The 16,531-nt window shown below is 42.7% G+C and overlaps 1 protein-coding gene across 2 annotated transcripts in view; it reads right to left on the reverse strand.

The window, feature by feature from the left end:
- Nucleotides 1–6,121: 6,121 nt before the first annotated feature.
- ZDHHC9 (zinc finger DHHC-type palmitoyltransferase 9) overlaps nucleotides 6,122–16,531 on the reverse strand; it is a 30,619-nt gene continuing 20,209 nt past the window's right edge. The window contains exons 6-11 of one of the 2 annotated variants that reach the window (XM_032620537.1): nucleotides 13,876–14,013; nucleotides 12,878–12,926; nucleotides 12,003–12,105; nucleotides 10,456–10,559; nucleotides 9,955–10,051; nucleotides 6,122–7,674 (exon numbers count right to left, since the gene is read on the reverse strand). In XM_032620537.1, coding sequence (XP_032476428.1) covers nucleotides 7,558–7,674; nucleotides 9,955–10,051; nucleotides 10,456–10,559; nucleotides 12,003–12,105; nucleotides 12,878–12,926; nucleotides 13,876–14,013 — 608 coding nt within the window. In that variant the 3' untranslated portion in view covers nucleotides 6,122–7,557. The remainder of the gene's footprint in view (nucleotides 7,675–9,954; nucleotides 10,052–10,455; nucleotides 10,560–12,002; nucleotides 12,106–12,877; nucleotides 12,927–13,875; nucleotides 14,014–16,531) is intronic. The other variant, XM_032620538.1, reaches the window with a different exon arrangement.

Raw genomic sequence — 16,531 nt, forward strand, 5'->3', positions numbered from 1 at the left:
TACACAGATTGAATGAACTAGTGTATGTAGAATACTTAGCACAGTGTCAAGCACAAAATTCACGCTCAGTGAATGATAACAAGTCACCACCCTGCAACCTCCATCTCATTCCCTTCAAGGCTAGTCTCATCTTGGACCCCTAGCTAGTGTAGTGACCCAGAGCAAAGGCTTTGGCATTCTAAAGTGTCTTCAAATCCTGGCTCCACCACTTACTAGTTAGTTGCAGAATTTGAGGTAATTATATACACATATATTTCTCTTCTGTAAAATAAGAACAATGATCTATATTGCGATATATAAATATATCAAGTGAACACACTGCACACCTTAAACTCACACAATGTTATATGTTAATTATATCTCAATTTAAAAATAATTTAAAATAAATAAAAATTAAATTAAACAAAAAAGAATAATGAGCTAATAATACCTACCTCTTGGGGTTATCAGAGAAATAAATGAGATAGCGTATAAAGTTTCTGGCACATAGTGACAATAAATACTGGGGATTTTTGAACTTTTTTGTAACCTCCAAGGTACTGAGCTCAAGAATGGGCACAAAGGCCACTCTGACATGTGCTTGTCTGCAGACTAACTGCTGTAGCTCAGAGACATGCTATATCAAAGCTCCCAGAGGGTGCTAGGATTCAGGGTAGAGGGTGCCAGCTCTGGTGTCCCGAGAGGCCGGTGATGGGGAGAAAGCCCACCTGAGAGCCTGGGACAGCCCTAGCTCTGCCCAGCCTACAGTACGATGATCAGCCCTGGGTATCAGACTTATTTTAGGCAATTCCGCTGGACATCCATGGGCTGCTAGAAAGAAGAGGATAAAGGCTAGATTCAAAAAGAAAAAGTGTAGATAGAGTCCAGTCAGCTCCTCTCCAGTTCAGGATTAGAGATACCTCCCCAGCCCATCAGGGGAAGCAGCTGGGGGTATCAGCACATTCTAGCTAAACCATCGCCCCCGCCTGTCACTCCTTGCCTTTATTTCCCCAGGTAGGTCCTGATCAGCTCCCCCCTCCCCCCAACAAAAATGTCTATCGCCCCCACAAATTCCCTCTCCTGCTCCCGCCCAAACTCTCAAGAAGCATGGTCTGCCTCTCACTCATAGAAACCCCTCCCAGGCTTTTCACAGAAGTGGAGGCCTCAGTGGGGCCACTAGAGACCAAGGGCATTAAAACAAAAGCTAAAAGAGGTTTGTAAGGGGAAAATGGGCACTGATCACGGTAGTCTCAGTGAGGTTCAACACCTTCCCCCCTCCCAAGTCAGGAAATTCAGGATGAGGTATGAGGTTTCCCAGCTGGGGAAAAGAAGTGGCTCTCCCACCTCTCCTTCACAATAGAGGCTACCTTGGCTTCTCATACAATGTCGGCCACATTCTATACTATTCAGCCAACAACACAATCAAGTGGGAAGGAACTGCCTCTCCTCTAGACCCAGCCAACATTCCTCCTCCAGGAAGGTCCTAAATAAACGGAATTCTATAGCACTTGATATGTAGGCTTCACCTTTTCCTAGAACTTCACAGTTACCAATACAGCATTTGTATACCATTGCCTCTGGGACCTGCCAGGGATAGCGTCAGAGAGAGCCCAGGGCAATGGCCCTCACAAAGGGACAGGCGATTTGACTGTGGGAACTCGGCAAGGCAACTTCCTGACTTTCTGTGCTAAAGAAACCCCACCACCAGTTCAACCTAAGTGCAGGGGTCTGCAGAGAGATTTAAGAGATTTAAGTCTAAAACAAAAACCCAACAACTACCCCCATATCAGTCTGACTATATATAGTCAGCCCTCTGCATGCCCAAAAGGGAGAGATCATTGGTAAAATTCATCCAAAATGGCCAAAAAAATCCTAAAATTATTGCTGTTTCTCAACTCACAAGAGAATGGGGTCAGCAATGCCACTTCTCCTAAAGTTAACCCTAGCACATGGTCAGTTTTCAACAAGTATTTATTGAATGTTAAATGAAGGAAAGGCTCATTTCATTCAAGTGACACTTGGAATTATTCAAACTCCTTTCTCTGTCTACACCTGCTCGACTGAGGGGCAGGGGGTTATGCCAGAAAGCTCTCTGGACTGGGAGTGAGGACATCTGGATTCTGGTCTCTGCTTTACCAGTAACTGTCCATGTGACCTTAGATAAGTCACAGTACTTAATTTTCTGATGAGAGAGAGAGGGAGCAAGAGTGAGCACAAGCAACGTGGACTCTACGTGATCAGTGTTTTCCTTTCAGGGATGTCATGGACAGAGGCCAGGTTTTATGACAATCATGTCTCTAATTTGGGGCACAAAACTATCACCTACTTGGCCAAGTTGGAACAGTCAGAAGCTGAAGATGGGCAGTGGCTGGCAGAAAAGGCAGTGGGGAGGGGGGCTTGAAGAGAGCGAAGGGACATGGAACTTTAGGGAGGTAATTCTATGCCATGCTCCAGAGTTGTAAAACCACTTCTAAATCAAGGCCCCTTCACTTCCTGGCCCATGGTGGAGGGTGAGCTCCAAGCTTTCATTTATTAATTGAGTAGAAAACCCCCTAATACCGGAAGAAAGATAAAGGACTTGGAAGGCCAATTCACAGAGTACAAAAAGCAAGAAACATAAAGCAGAGGGGAGGTGTGGAAAATGTTTAACCTCATTATTAACGGAAGAAATAGAAATTAAGAAATGAAGGTATCAAGATACCAGTTTACAGCTAGCTACTAAATTACCAAATGTTTAAATGAGGTGTGTTGAAGGAGGCTCCCTGATACAAAGCAGGCAGGACAAACGACAAACTGGGACAGCGTTTCTGTAAAGCAATTTGGCCATATTTATCAAGAGCCTTTAAAAGAGCGCTCCCTTTGACTCAGTAATTCCACCTCTAGGAATCTATCCTAAGGAAATAAGATATGCCCATATATCAGGAAGTTCATCACAGCAATATTCATAATAATGAAAAACTGGAGACACCTAAATGTCTGACAATAGGGAAAAGGTTATGCACGTATTATGGAGTCATTAAGAAGTATTTTCAAATAATTTCTAATGATATGGAAAACGCTAAGTAAAAAAAGCAAGATTACAAAACTATATTTATAGTTGAATTCCAGTTATGTTCAAAAATATATCTGTACAGAAAAAAGACCAGAAAGAAATACACCAAAACATTAACAGTGATTATTATATTTGGTGATGTGTTTATGAGTGATTTTTCAATCTTCTTACTTTCCTGTACTTTCAAAATTTTCAACATGTGCTACTTTTAAATTTGATGAACATGTGTTACTTTTAAAATTTAAAAAGCACGTTAAAGGTATAAGGGGATGGGGTGGTGTTTGTTGATTTTCTAAATTTTCCAAATATTTAGAGGTAGAAAGGGACCTTTGAGATACTCTAGTCCAACAGTTCTCAACCCTATCAGCCCCAGCCCTCCGTTGGTATATACAATATTTTGCAGCGTACCCTTTGCCACCCTGAAATGAATCTCATAGTTAATATAAACTGCTTATACACATAATTTCCAGAATAGCAATACAATACACTAACTATAGTATAAAGGAGAAATAAAAGGAAAGTCATTTATCATCAGATAATAGATATTTCAGTACACAAATGCCTGCACAAGACTATACTAGAAGATTAACAGTCAGATGCTTCCACTTATATACGTAGATTCACTGCGAATGCAGCTGCTACAGGGGAAGACTAAGTATTGGCAACTTAAAAATCCAGGAATGGCATTGCTACTGGCGACACGATTTTCAAAGATCACAACTCTTGGTAAACTTCTGAATAAAATAAAGTACCATCTTCACTCAATTTACACAACTGTTGCATTACTGGAAATTCAGTGTATGATATTAAAACTATAAAAATATGTTTGTTCCCATTCCCCTTTCGTATTTATCCAAAACATGAAATCCACAATGACTCCCTTTTTTGTGAGTTGGGCTTGCATCCTTTAAAACTAACGATATTTGCAGTTCTAGCCTTTGATACTGTTTCTAAAACGCACTGCTCAAGAACAGCAAGCAATTCCTAGAATGTATTCTCAAAACTGACACAAATGCTCTTTGAATTATTGGAAGTACTGGTCTTCTTTAGTATCACCAAGGCACAAGAGCAAATTATCATTAAAAAAAAATTTACTGTGATCCCTTGGTGATTTTCCCTAGCCTGGCCCCAAGCCTCAAGGGGTACAAAATGAACTGAGCTAGAAGAAAAGGACTAACAGGGCTAGGCTATGGGGAGAGGGGGGAGGGCTAGGTTGCTAGGTTACCACTTGAGCCAATCCAAGTGGTCTCAGAGGGGTACCAGACACACAGTTCAGGTCCCTCTCTCTGCCCCACTCGGCTGAAGGCCCTCTCAAAAGAAGGGGGTCAAAAGGTGGGGGAGGGGTCCGGTCACACACACTAGGCACAAGTAAAGAAATGAGGCAGAAGCACAAAGAAACAGACATCCCTGTATTTCTAAAACCATTCAAGTCTCCTTCATTAATTGGCTTCCCCCCGAAAAGAAGGATTTCTTTATTACGAAACACCAGAGTGAAAAACCCAGCACACATGCACATTTGTAGGCTCACACAAAAGTGCAGAGATTTACATATTAAATTGCATTTAAGTTAGAAAATAGATTTAAAAACAAAATACTTCTTTTTCCCCCAACAATGTAAAGAGATTTGGTCAGTAGGAAAAGGGGCCTTAAGGGTAAACGCAGGAAGGGCAGGGCAGGAAGAATGGAGTTTAGCTGCTGTAGAATTAGAACCCACTGCTGCCACTGGTGAAAAAAAGCAAAGGGGGAGATGGTGTTCTCCACTGTGGCAAGCAGGGCCCCAGGGCCAAACGGACATGAAAGAAAAAAAAGAGGCCTGAAAGAGCCAAATTCCACCAACCCCCAGAGGTTTTGGATCCGTGCCAACCATCCTGGTCTGGGGAAGTGGGGTGCATAGGAAACTTAAGGAATGGGGAGGAAGGGGAGAGGTGGAAAGAATGTCAGCCATTGAAAAGAGCAAACAATTTAAAGCCTATTCCCCTGGGAGGGACCAATTCTTCAATCTCCCCTCTGATCAGAACTCAGACTAGCAACAGTCCCAGCCGGTGCATGGGATGAACGGGACAGATCTTCAGGCCAAGGTCTTAAATGCAGAAGATTTATATAGGAAAATAACAAGGGTAGGGAGTAGGGAAAAGCAGAAGCTTTAAAAAAAAAGATCATTTCACACTAATGATAAGGGGTTTCCATTCTGACCCTTGACCTCAGAAAAAGAAAGCTTCTCTAACTCACACAAGGGTCAACAGAAGAGTGGCTGAGGTAAGTTGAGGGAGGAGAGAGGAGATGGGCTGAGACAGGATAGGTTGAGAACTGACTAAAAATGGGTTCATCTGAGTGGCAGGTTAACTGGAAAAACCTAATATCTTCCCAACTCTCCAGGCTTGGCCTTATTTTGAACTAACTAAAATCTAACTACAAGGACAAAACTGAGAGAGCCAGAAAAAGAATGAGAAAGTAGAGGCAGATAGGACCGGAATCTGAGTCAGTCAGAGTCCCAGTCTGTCTCTCTATCTCTCTAAGGATTGCTAAACTCAAATCCTGCTACAAGAAAATAAGAAGACATAGAGAAAAGGCTAGGAGCGGCCGAATTTCATTACTTCTGATTAACTGGGAAGAGCGAGACAAGAACTGGTAAGGAATCTTGATTACAGACCATTTAAAAAGAAATATATACCATCACTTGTAAAAGATCACTAACAAAATATTTCCAAGGGGAGGCCCTGAGGAGCCTGCTTTAATAACCAAGACTCATTTGCAATTAACAGCATCCATCTGCATAAAAACAATATCCTATTAAAGAACTTGTTCTCTTAATTTAATATAACCCCTGACCCTCCCAATCTTCCTAATACTGTTCATGGCCTTGAAAGGCCTCTTTTCATAGTCAAGAATAAGGTAAACTTCAACCCAGAATGTAGTATAGGTCAATGGAGAGTTTGGGAGCTACCTCTCCAACCCAAGGGCCCCCTGGAAAATGGAAGTATGTGTAGTAACAAGCACCCCCTTCAACCCCCACCCCCACCCCACCCCCCAAAGATATTCACACCCCCATGGTGGTTCTTGAAATGGAAGGGGGAAGGAGGAGGCAGGCAGTTTGCATTAGACACAGTTTAATCGCCTTCAAATAGATTAAAAGTTCTGGTTTACACTCCCCCCCTCCCCAGAAGTCATCCAGACAGGACCCTGGCTTAGAAAAACACAGGTGCTCTAGGAAATATAGCCACATATAATACATAAATCTTCTTCCCTGAAATAGAGCAGGTCCTGAGTAGAGCTGACTGGGGGCCACAGCCCACCCCCAGGGTGAAGCGGCTCTGGGACTCTGCCGGTGGAAGTGCTGGAAGAGCGGGGCCTGGAGGAAGCCCCCGGTGTGGTTACCAAGCCCGCGGTGGGCCAAGGCCTTGGAGTGGGTCCCCCAGGAGGGCAGCAGTGCGGGGCTTTCCCTCCTCACTCAGCCGAGGCCTAATGGAAGTACTGGTTATCCTTTTTTTTTTTTTTTTTTTTCTTTTTTGAGGGGACATAGGGGGAGAGGAGAGGAGAGCCTCTCTGTGCCTTAGTTTCCCCATTTGTGCATACAGAGCCTCTGCAGGCCTCACACAGGGAGTCTGAGGGGGTAGTGTTTAAGTGAGCACTCGGGCTTCCTCTGAGGAAAAGGAACCACCAAAGTGCAGACTTTTATTACTGCCGTTCCTGCTCCCAACAGGAACAAGAGTCAAAAGGAAAACAAATTAAAAGGGGCTAATGAGAGAGGAAGAGAGATGAGACAGAGAGTGCGAGGGGCTGTGCCGTTGGCATCTCATAAGTTCTTATTGAGAACGGCACAGGTATTAAAAAGTTTCTGGGTAGTCTACGAGAAATGTGAATTGTTATCTATACTGCAATTACTTACATATATCTCACTGGAAAAGCGTGGGGTTTGGGTGCTAGAGAGTGCACAGGGGACAAAGGAGAAGCTGCACGAATAAATACAACAAGTGGAAACTGCCTACCCCATTCCTGAAAGGATTTGCTGGCAATGTTGGCACTTTGTAGCCAGGAGAATCTTCCAAGCCCACTCTCCATCCCCCTCCATTCTGAAGGCCTCAAGAATCCAGTTAGAATTCCCTGGCCAGAGTTCTCTGTGACTGCCCCTGGACTCGTGATGCGCAGCAGCTTGAGAGGATCCGAGTCAGTCTCAGGAACCTTTACCCCAGAATTGGGCCAGTGACCCCAAGCAGGAGAGCTGGGATCTGGGAAGAGAGGGGAGTCCAAGGAGCCTCTGTGGCTGAGGCCATGGAAAACCAGTGCCAGGGCCCAAGGGACCCATTTGTCCAGTTACCAGAGGTGACTGACATCTTCTGCAACTGCTTGGAGTCCAGAAATTTAAAAAAGCTTGCAGCAAGAAAATGCCAGTTTACAACTGGGTGAATAAAGACCAAAGAAAAACAGTAATAGGAACAGCTTACTTGCTCTCTGTCTCAGGTTATCTTCTCCCATTAAATCTCTCACAGCCCTAATCAGACACAACAAAAGTCTCTTCCATAGATAGGCTACTTCTCAGCTTCAGTGGCCTCCTGTGAGGGCTCTGGGGGCTCTGAGGGTGGCATCTCTTCAGGAGTGCTGGTGTCCTCCGGCATCTCATCGGAGCTTAGATGGTCTGTTGGAGCCTGAGAAGGAAAAGATATCAAATTCAATACAAAGCTCTCCCTCGAAATACAAATGGAGATAATCCATAGACACTGAACTCTTCCTCTGAACCCATCAACCACACTGACGCTACAGATACGCCGCCACCAACACCAAACTCAGAACCAAGACTAGACTGTCGTCTTCTCAGCAGAAGGCAATTGAAGTTTATTTGAGTTCTATTCTTAACTGTCTGTTGTGGACAGATGTTTCTATTATTATGCATGATAATAATAAAAGGGACCACAAATAATTACACAGACCACCTTCCCTCCTTCACAACACAATGTTATAACATACTTGTCTAACAAGGCCTGACATGGTGGTTCTCAATCTTCTTTCGGCCCTAACACATACCTCCCTAGAACAGTGATTCTAAACCAAAGAGGGTGGGGTGGTAAAATCTTCAGATGGTATATCTGGTTTGAAAATGCCTCCTGAGTGATTCTAAAATACCACCCTTCCGCACATTCAACTGAGAATCACTAACCTATACTGTAATGATTTAAGATCAGACTCATCAGAAAAACAATATTCAAAATGATGATAATGATATATAAACATGAGTTTGCTATACTTCAAAAAAGAAAATTAAAAATTTAAGAAAGGCAAAGTAGAGAACAATTATCTAACTTACAAATAGCATTCATCTAAGAGTAGGATTCGATTTCCTTTTTTTGGCCGCGCTGCGTGGCTTGTGGGATCTTAGTTCCCCAACCAGGGATTGAACCCCGGCCCATGGCAGTGAAAGTGCTAAGTCCTCACCACTGGACCGCCACGGAATTCCAGGAGAATTTGACTTTAAAAGAAAGTTCAAGTCTACTAAAAATCTATTAGAACTAATAAAAGAAGTTTAGCAAGGTTTCAGGATACAGAATCAATATACAAAAAAACCAGTTGGGCTTCCCTGGTGGCGCAATGGTTGAGAGTCCGCCTGCCGATGCAGGGGACACGGGTTCGTGCCCCAGTCTGGGAAGATCCCACATGCTGCGGAGCGGCTGGGCCCGTGAGCCATGGCCGCTGAGCCTGCGCGTCTGGAGCCTGTGCTCCGCAACAAGAGTGGCCATGATAGTGAGAGGCCCGCGCACCGCGATGAAGAGTGGCCCCCGCTTGCCGCAACTGGAGAAAGCCCTCGCACAGAAACGAAGACCCAACACAGCCAAAAATAAATAAATAATTAAAAATGAATATCTGCTAAAAAAATCTGAATTGTGTCAAAAAAAAAACTTGCATACACATGTTCATTACAGCATTATTCATAATAACCAAAAGGTGGAAACAACCTAAATGTCTATCAATTGATGAATGGATAAATAAAATGTAGTCTATCTATATAACAGAATATTATTCAGCCGTATAAAGGAAAGAAGTACTGCTACATGCTACAACACAGATGAACCTTGAAAATACAAGGCTAAATCAAAGAAGCCAGTCACAAAAGACCACATATAATATGATTCTATTTTTATGAAATGTACAGAAGAAGCCTACAGCAAAAGAAAGCAGATTAATAGTTCCCTAGGGATGGGGCTGAGGGAACTGGGGGGAAAGGGAGAGTGACTGCTAATGGGTACAGGGGTTTTTCTGGGGGGGCAATGAAAATGTTTTAAAATGGATTGTTGTGATGATAGCACAGTTCTGTGAACATATTACAAACCAGTGAATCCTACATTTTAAACAGGTATTTTATGGTATCTGAATTATATCTCAACAGAGCTATTACAAAAAAAAGAAAGTTCAACTAATAATTTTAGGAACATACTTTATTAAAGCATATGTGATCAGTATAGCTGGGAGAGTTTCCACATCTGCATATTCCAGTGAGGAAGCCTCCTTCTACCAAGGTAACCACACCACTAACTCCAACCCGCCCCCCTGACCCCTGTCATTGCTCCTATAGCATTTTATGCTTCCCTCATCAAGGCACTTTTCACTACACGGACTAATAACCTGTTTTCTCTCGTCCCCACTAGACAATGAGCTCCATAAGAGCAGACGCATTATGTGACTTGTTCACTGGTGTATCCCTAGCACCTAGCACATTGGCTGGCACAGAATGTTGAAGAAATGACTAGATCTCAATCTATGTCAAGGGCACAAAGATCTTGAGGCAATGTCAGGGCAGAAGCAGAGACAGGGAAGCTGGAGTGATTGGACACAAAATTGCCTAATTATATCTCTAAGGTGTGAATTTAGTCTACACCCTCTATCCCCAACTCAGTCTTAAAGTCTAAAAGTCTTAAAAAGTCAGGAACACTCACTGGGCTCTGAGGCAAGAGGCTGGTACTGGCCTCTTGAGTACTGGGAGGCCGACTTCCACTTTCCTCAAGTGGCAAAATACCCCTTCGATCCAGCACACTGAAGGAGACAGGAGAGTTAACAAAGCACTTTGCATCCACCTCTCCACCCACCCACCCCACTGAATCTTCCTGTGTGTGCTGGAAAATATAAACTTGCCCTTTGGCAGTCTAGCCCGATCCTAGCACACATCTCCTACCTTCCATTCACTTTTTCTTCCACAAACCAGGGAATACCACATTAACAAGGGAACAAACAGATAAAATAAGAATGAAAGGTCACCCCTTCAAAACAACCAGCCCATGGCCTATGGTCCATGTAGATATGGCACCAAGGGACAATCCCTGGGAAGACCTCTTTTGACACGAAGAGGCCATGTTCAGAAGAATGCATCACACCAGGTGACAGGATCAGGTCAAACTGCTTGTCCCAAGAGTTCCAGGATCTTCTAGTCCTCTGAGTACCTGGGGGGCAAGGGACCACACAGCACTTCACAGCAGTTCTTCACAATATTGCCATGGCTATAGGGATTCTGGACACGATTCTTCCCTGTCCATGAGCCTTTGATCTGCAAGATAAAAGCCAAGGCTTAAACATTATGTTGAAGAAATACATGCAGCACAGGAGATGAAAAAGTTCTGGAGATGGATGGTGGTGATGGTTGCACAGCAGTGTGAATGTACTAATACCACTGAATTGTACACTTAAAAAATGGTTTAAGATGGTACATTTTAAGGACTTCCCTGGTGGCGCAGTGGTTAAGAATCCGCCTGCCACTGCAGGGGACACGGGTTCGATCCCTGGTCCAGGAAGATCCCACATGCCATGAAGCAACTAAGCCCCTGTGCCACAGCTACTGAGCCCGCGCGCCTAGTGCCCGTGCTCCGCAATAAGAGAAGCCACCGCAATGAGAAGCCCACGCACTGCAATGAAGAGCAGCCCCTGCTCACTGCAACTAGAGAAAGCCTGTGCGCAGCAACGAAGACTCAGCGCAGCCAAAAAAAAAAAAAGATGGTGCATTTTATGTGTCTTTTACCACAACAGAAAAAAAAAAGAGAAATACATGCATAGCCATGGAAAAATATTCACAATAGAGTAAAAAAGCAGATACCTGAGCGTTATGTATTATTTCCATTTAAAAATACATAATATATTCACATAAACAAACATGAGAACAAGTCTAGACAAGTCTAGAGGACTGTAGATCATACCATTAACAATGGTGATGCCTAGGAGGTAAAATTACAGGGACTTATTTGCTATTTTTTGGTCATCTGTACTTCCTGATTTTCTACAATGAATATGGATTAATTGGGAACTTTTTGTTTTTAATTCATTAATTTATTTATTTTAGGCTACGTTGGGTCTTCGTTGCTGCACGCGGGCTTTCTCTAGTTGCGGCGAGCGGGGGCCACTCTGTTGCGGTGCGCGGGCTTCTCATTGCAGTGGCTTCTCTTGTTGCGGAGCACGGGCTCTAGGCGTGCAGGCTTCAGTAGCTGAGGCACGCAGGTTCAGTAGTTGTGGCTCACGGGCTCTAGAGCGCAGGCTCAGTTGTTGTGGCGCACGGGCTTCGTTGCTCCGCAGCATGTGGGATCTTCCCAGACCAGGGCTCGAACCGGTGTCCCCTGCATTGGCAGGCGGATTCTTAACAACTGCGCCACCAGGGAAGTCCCAATCGGTAACTTTTTAAAAGCAAGGACTTATTCAATGCAACTGTCCGTCTCCGTTCCAAACCCAGGGGCACCAGTTAGCTTTTAAGGACCTATGAACAGCTAAAGACCTTGTGCTCACCCAACCATATTCAATCTCTTCTTCCTAATTCCCTACAGGCATTCAGCTCCAAACAAAGCAGTCTGCTTTTTCTTCTACACACCTGGTTTAACAATCTCCCACACCTGGCTTCTGCCTGCCTCAACCTCCCAGGCCCTGGAGACTCAGTTCTCCAGCAGGTAATTAGAGAATAGGCTTTTGGTAGAAGAATATGTAATGAGGAGAGGAAAAGCTGACTCACATCTTCATTGGTTGTCTGGTTGAGAGCCACAAGGAAAGTGTGGAATCCAGTCAGTCCCACGACGGACCAGAGTGTGAAGAAGCAAATGAGTACTTCTAGAACAGTGAGGTGTTGGTTAAGGAATACTGAAGAAGCCACACCAGGGGACTTGATGCCGCAGCCCATACTCATGACACCAGTCACACCATCTTTACCCCTTGGAACATATACCACAAATATATATCCATACATAACAACGGGTGAATTCTAAACTTGCTGGCTATATCCCTCATGAAAGGTAAAGGATGCCTGTTTATCCACTACAAGTAGCTCTCTAACAGATCTAGTCTACTTAGGTGTTTGTCTGTTTATTCATCATTGGCTCTTCGAAGGGGACATTTAGGAGGGGTCCAAAGCTAAACAATGTTGGCCATCACTGCCAATGGAAAACACATCAAAAAATAAACTTTATAGATGAAAAAACTGGTGGGAAAGAAACCAGAATGTGATTTCTAGAAATCCCATCTGAATCTCCTTTTCAGAAATGTAACTTCTGTACAAAATAAGCTTAGCTGTAACAGGAAGGTGGGACTTCTAGTAAGTGATGCAAGAGGTCTATTGAGAGCAAAGTATAGCCCACTAGAGAATGCAGGGCTGAGCCTGGGATCAGAAGGACTTGGGAGGGAGGCAGTGGAGACAAAGTTGAAGGAAAGACCTCCCTTTAAGCCCTGGCCATCCTCCATTCTAGTTGCTACCACTAAGGCTACATTTAAAAATTTTAGACGTTGGCACTCTCTGATGTCTGAAAAATGAGATGGTGGAGAACTGCAGACAGAAAGCATGCTGAAAAGTAGTTTAAGAGGGCTTCACGGGGACATCCTGCCAGGGGAGGATATGTTCCAGGAGTTTCTTTCAATGTCTCCAGGAAGCCAATTTTCAAGGATTCTGTGAAATTGGGAGGAGGAGTAGAGAGAAAGATTAGTAACTTTAGTGAAAAATACACACATACCCTAGTGCCTACTCACTTTCTTCCCTCCTTATCCCTTGTTACAAGCCGGCAAGAGATAAGCCCTCATTCAGGCACTCACACCTCCAAGCTGGTACTCTCTTGACTAAGGGGTCCACCTTCTCAATACAGGACCCAACACTGGACTAGAGAGTCGGCCACAAGCCAAGCATCTGGCTCCCCTCCCTTTTCCCTAGCCTCCAGCTATGGCCATGGAGCGGGATATTCATTCATAGATGAAAGAAATCAGAAATATCCAAGAAAAATCCTCTCTCTTCATCAATCCATATCTCTTCACTGTTCAAAACCCAGCTCAGGACTCATCTCTCCCCAGGAAGCTGCCTTGATTAAGACCACTCCTTTAACTCCGCATTCCATCTGCCCTTGGGCTGTTTTATGTGTGTGTATGTGTGCATGTGCACACGCACACACACACACACACACACACACAGGTGTATATTTTCTATCTCCCAAAGTAGACCATGAGCCACTAAAAGACATTTCTCTGGTGTAACCCCTTCTACCACCTGACACAAGGGCAGGTCTTATGAGGCAAAAGAGGTGACACATACAGGCAAAAATACATCCCCAACCTTTGGGATCACCCCAGAAATGCCCAGTACTCTAGGTACAGACCAGTAATTATGGTGCTGGTCTCCAGCAGAGGGCCACTGAGAAGACCAGCACACTCGGTAAATCCTAATTGATATGAGCTGAGGTCTGGAGCTCTGTTCAGGAGCAGACAGTAGTGCACACTTCTAACTGGTCCTAAGGTGCCTTCGCAATGGTAAAGTCCCACCAGGATACGGAACCACTCCCCTAAGCTGTCCTCAAGTCTTCTCCCACCACCCACCCCCTCCAGCAACATACACTGCCCTGTATACTCACTGAGGGCCACGTAGACGATGTTGAAGGCAAAGACATAGATCGTGAGGAGGGACAGAGAAAGGATGAAGAGGTAGAAGTAGCGGTAGTTCCTCTTTCCAACACAATTCCCCACCCAGGGGCAGTGATGGTCGAAGCGCTCTGTGGGAGAAAGAGAGAGTCCAGTGCCAAAACCTCCAAAACTAAGCACAACCCTGCCATCCACTTAATACCTAAGTCCAAGACCCCTAGGATCACTGCCTATTTCAACTGTAAAAAACACTGGGTTTGTATACACTGATGTGTATAAAATGGATGACTAATAAGAACCTGCTGTATAAAAAAATAAAATAAAATTCAAATAAATAAATAAAACCAAAAAAAACCCATTTCCTTCCAAAATAAATTTTTTAAAAAAACACTGGTTTTTATTTTTCACTTTTTCACAATGTTTTCACAGCCATCTCGTTTGATCCCCACAATCGTCCTGGAAGTTGGGCAAAAGAAGATATTCTTTTCTCCATTTTACAGATGAGAAAACTGAGACACTGAGGGGTTAAGTGATCTGTCTCACTGTCAGTTAACAGCAGAGATCTTGCTTTTCCAAAGAAAAGTCTTAGTAAGTGTGTCTACTAAGTGCAGGAAGAATAAATAGGTGTAAATAGCCAAGGGACTTTTGAAAAATGAGTAGTGTGGTTTTTCTTAAACTCCAGTTAGTAAAAAATTATAAACCTACATACCTGAAATGGTGTGGCATAGCTCAATGGAATGGAAATCACCCAGAAACAGAATATATAAAAATTTACTGTCTGAGAATGGTAGTGCTTCAAAACCAGTAGAGAAAGGAAGTATCATTCCATCAACAACTCAGAGACAATTGGTTACTTGGTTGAAAATAAGGTTAGATCTTTTTCCCTCACACTATTTACCAAAATTAATTCCAGATGAATTAAAGAGTTAAATGTAAAAACAAAGTGAAACCTTAAAATAACCATAAAGAATAGGTGAACAGTTGTCTCCTGTATGGAGAAGGACTTTCTAAGCATAAAAGTAATGGAAAAAAACCACAGATGACAAAGAAAAATAGATTTGACTCCATACACTTTAAAAAATATTTCATAGATGTTAAAAATACTATAAAGAAAATTAAAGAGAAAAAAAAAACCTGAGAAAGTATGTGAATTTTGTAACTTAGTCTATGAGAAGTCCTTACAAATCAATAACAAAATACAAATACTCCTTCAAAAATAGTCAAAAAGCAAATAGTTAATAAATACCATATAAACATATATTTAAACGTTTTCAGATTCACTAACTCATCGCAATACTAATACAACAATAAGATACTTTTCTGCCTATCAAAATAAGAATATAAAAAATAATATTCAGTGCTAGTGAGAACACAGTAAAACGTACACTCTAATATACTGTTTGTGGAAGTACAAATTGAGAGAACCTTTCTGGAAAGCAATTTGCCCGTATGTATCAAGAGCCTTAATAATGCTCACACCCCTTCGGCAGAATAAATCCATTTTTAATAATTTCTCATAAGGAAATAGAGATGTGCACAGAAATTTAAGTTCAATACTTTTTTATTAATTTTTTTATTGTGGTAAAATATATAAAACATACAATTTGCCATTTTAACCAATTTTAAGTGTAAAATTCACTGGCATTAATTATTCACAATGTTGTACAACCATCACAACTACCTATTTCCCAAAATTTTCATCACCCCCAAACCACCGCTTAGATTGTCTCCATCTTTTGGCTTTCATGAACAGTGCTGATGTGAACACTGATGTACAAGTACGTTTGAGTTCCTGTTTTCAGTTCTTTTTTGGTATTGTTATGGACAGAACTGTGTCCCCCTAAAATTCATACATTGAAGCCCTAACCCCAGTGTGACTGCATTTGTAGACAGGGCCTCTAAGGAGGTAACTAAAGTTAAATAAGGTCATAAGGGTGGGGCCCTAATCCAATACAACTGGTATCCTTATAAGAAGAAAAGGAAGAGATACCAGAAGTGCGCAAGCACAGAGAAAAGGCCATGTGAGGACACGGCAAGAAGGTGGCCACCTGCAAGCCTCACCAGAAATCAACCCAGTCAGCACTGTGATTTTGGACTTCTAACCTCCAGCACTATGGGAAATTAAATTTCTGTTATTTAAGCTACTCAGTCTGTGGTATTTTGTTGGCAGCCCGAGCTCACTGGGTAATACAGGTATATACCCAAGAGTGGAATTGCTGGGTCATATAATTCTATGTTAACTTTCTGAAGAACTGCCAAAATGTTCTCCACAGCAGCTGCACCATTTTACATTCCCACCAGCAATGTATGAAGGCTCCAATTTCGCCACATCCTTAAATTTAATAATTTTTTAAAATTTAATAATTTTGATTGCAGTTTTATAATAATGAATAAAACAGGATCGTGAATAATATCTACTGATAGGAGACCACCTAAATAAACTAGAATATAGCCATATGATGGATTATGCAGTCATTAAAATAATATATTCAAAAAACATTTATTAAAGATGTAGAAAAATGCTCAGGATACAATGGTAAGTGACAAAGGCAGGACTAAAAACTCTAGTATGATCCAATTTCACAAACAAGAGAAAGACTAGAAGGAAATACAGCAAAATGGAGAGTGAGTTTGGGATTAAGTTTTATT

This window comes from Phocoena sinus, chromosome X, assembly GCF_008692025.1.
Source record: "Phocoena sinus isolate mPhoSin1 chromosome X, mPhoSin1.pri, whole genome shotgun sequence".
Lineage (NCBI taxonomy): Eukaryota > Metazoa > Chordata > Mammalia > Artiodactyla > Phocoenidae > Phocoena > Phocoena sinus.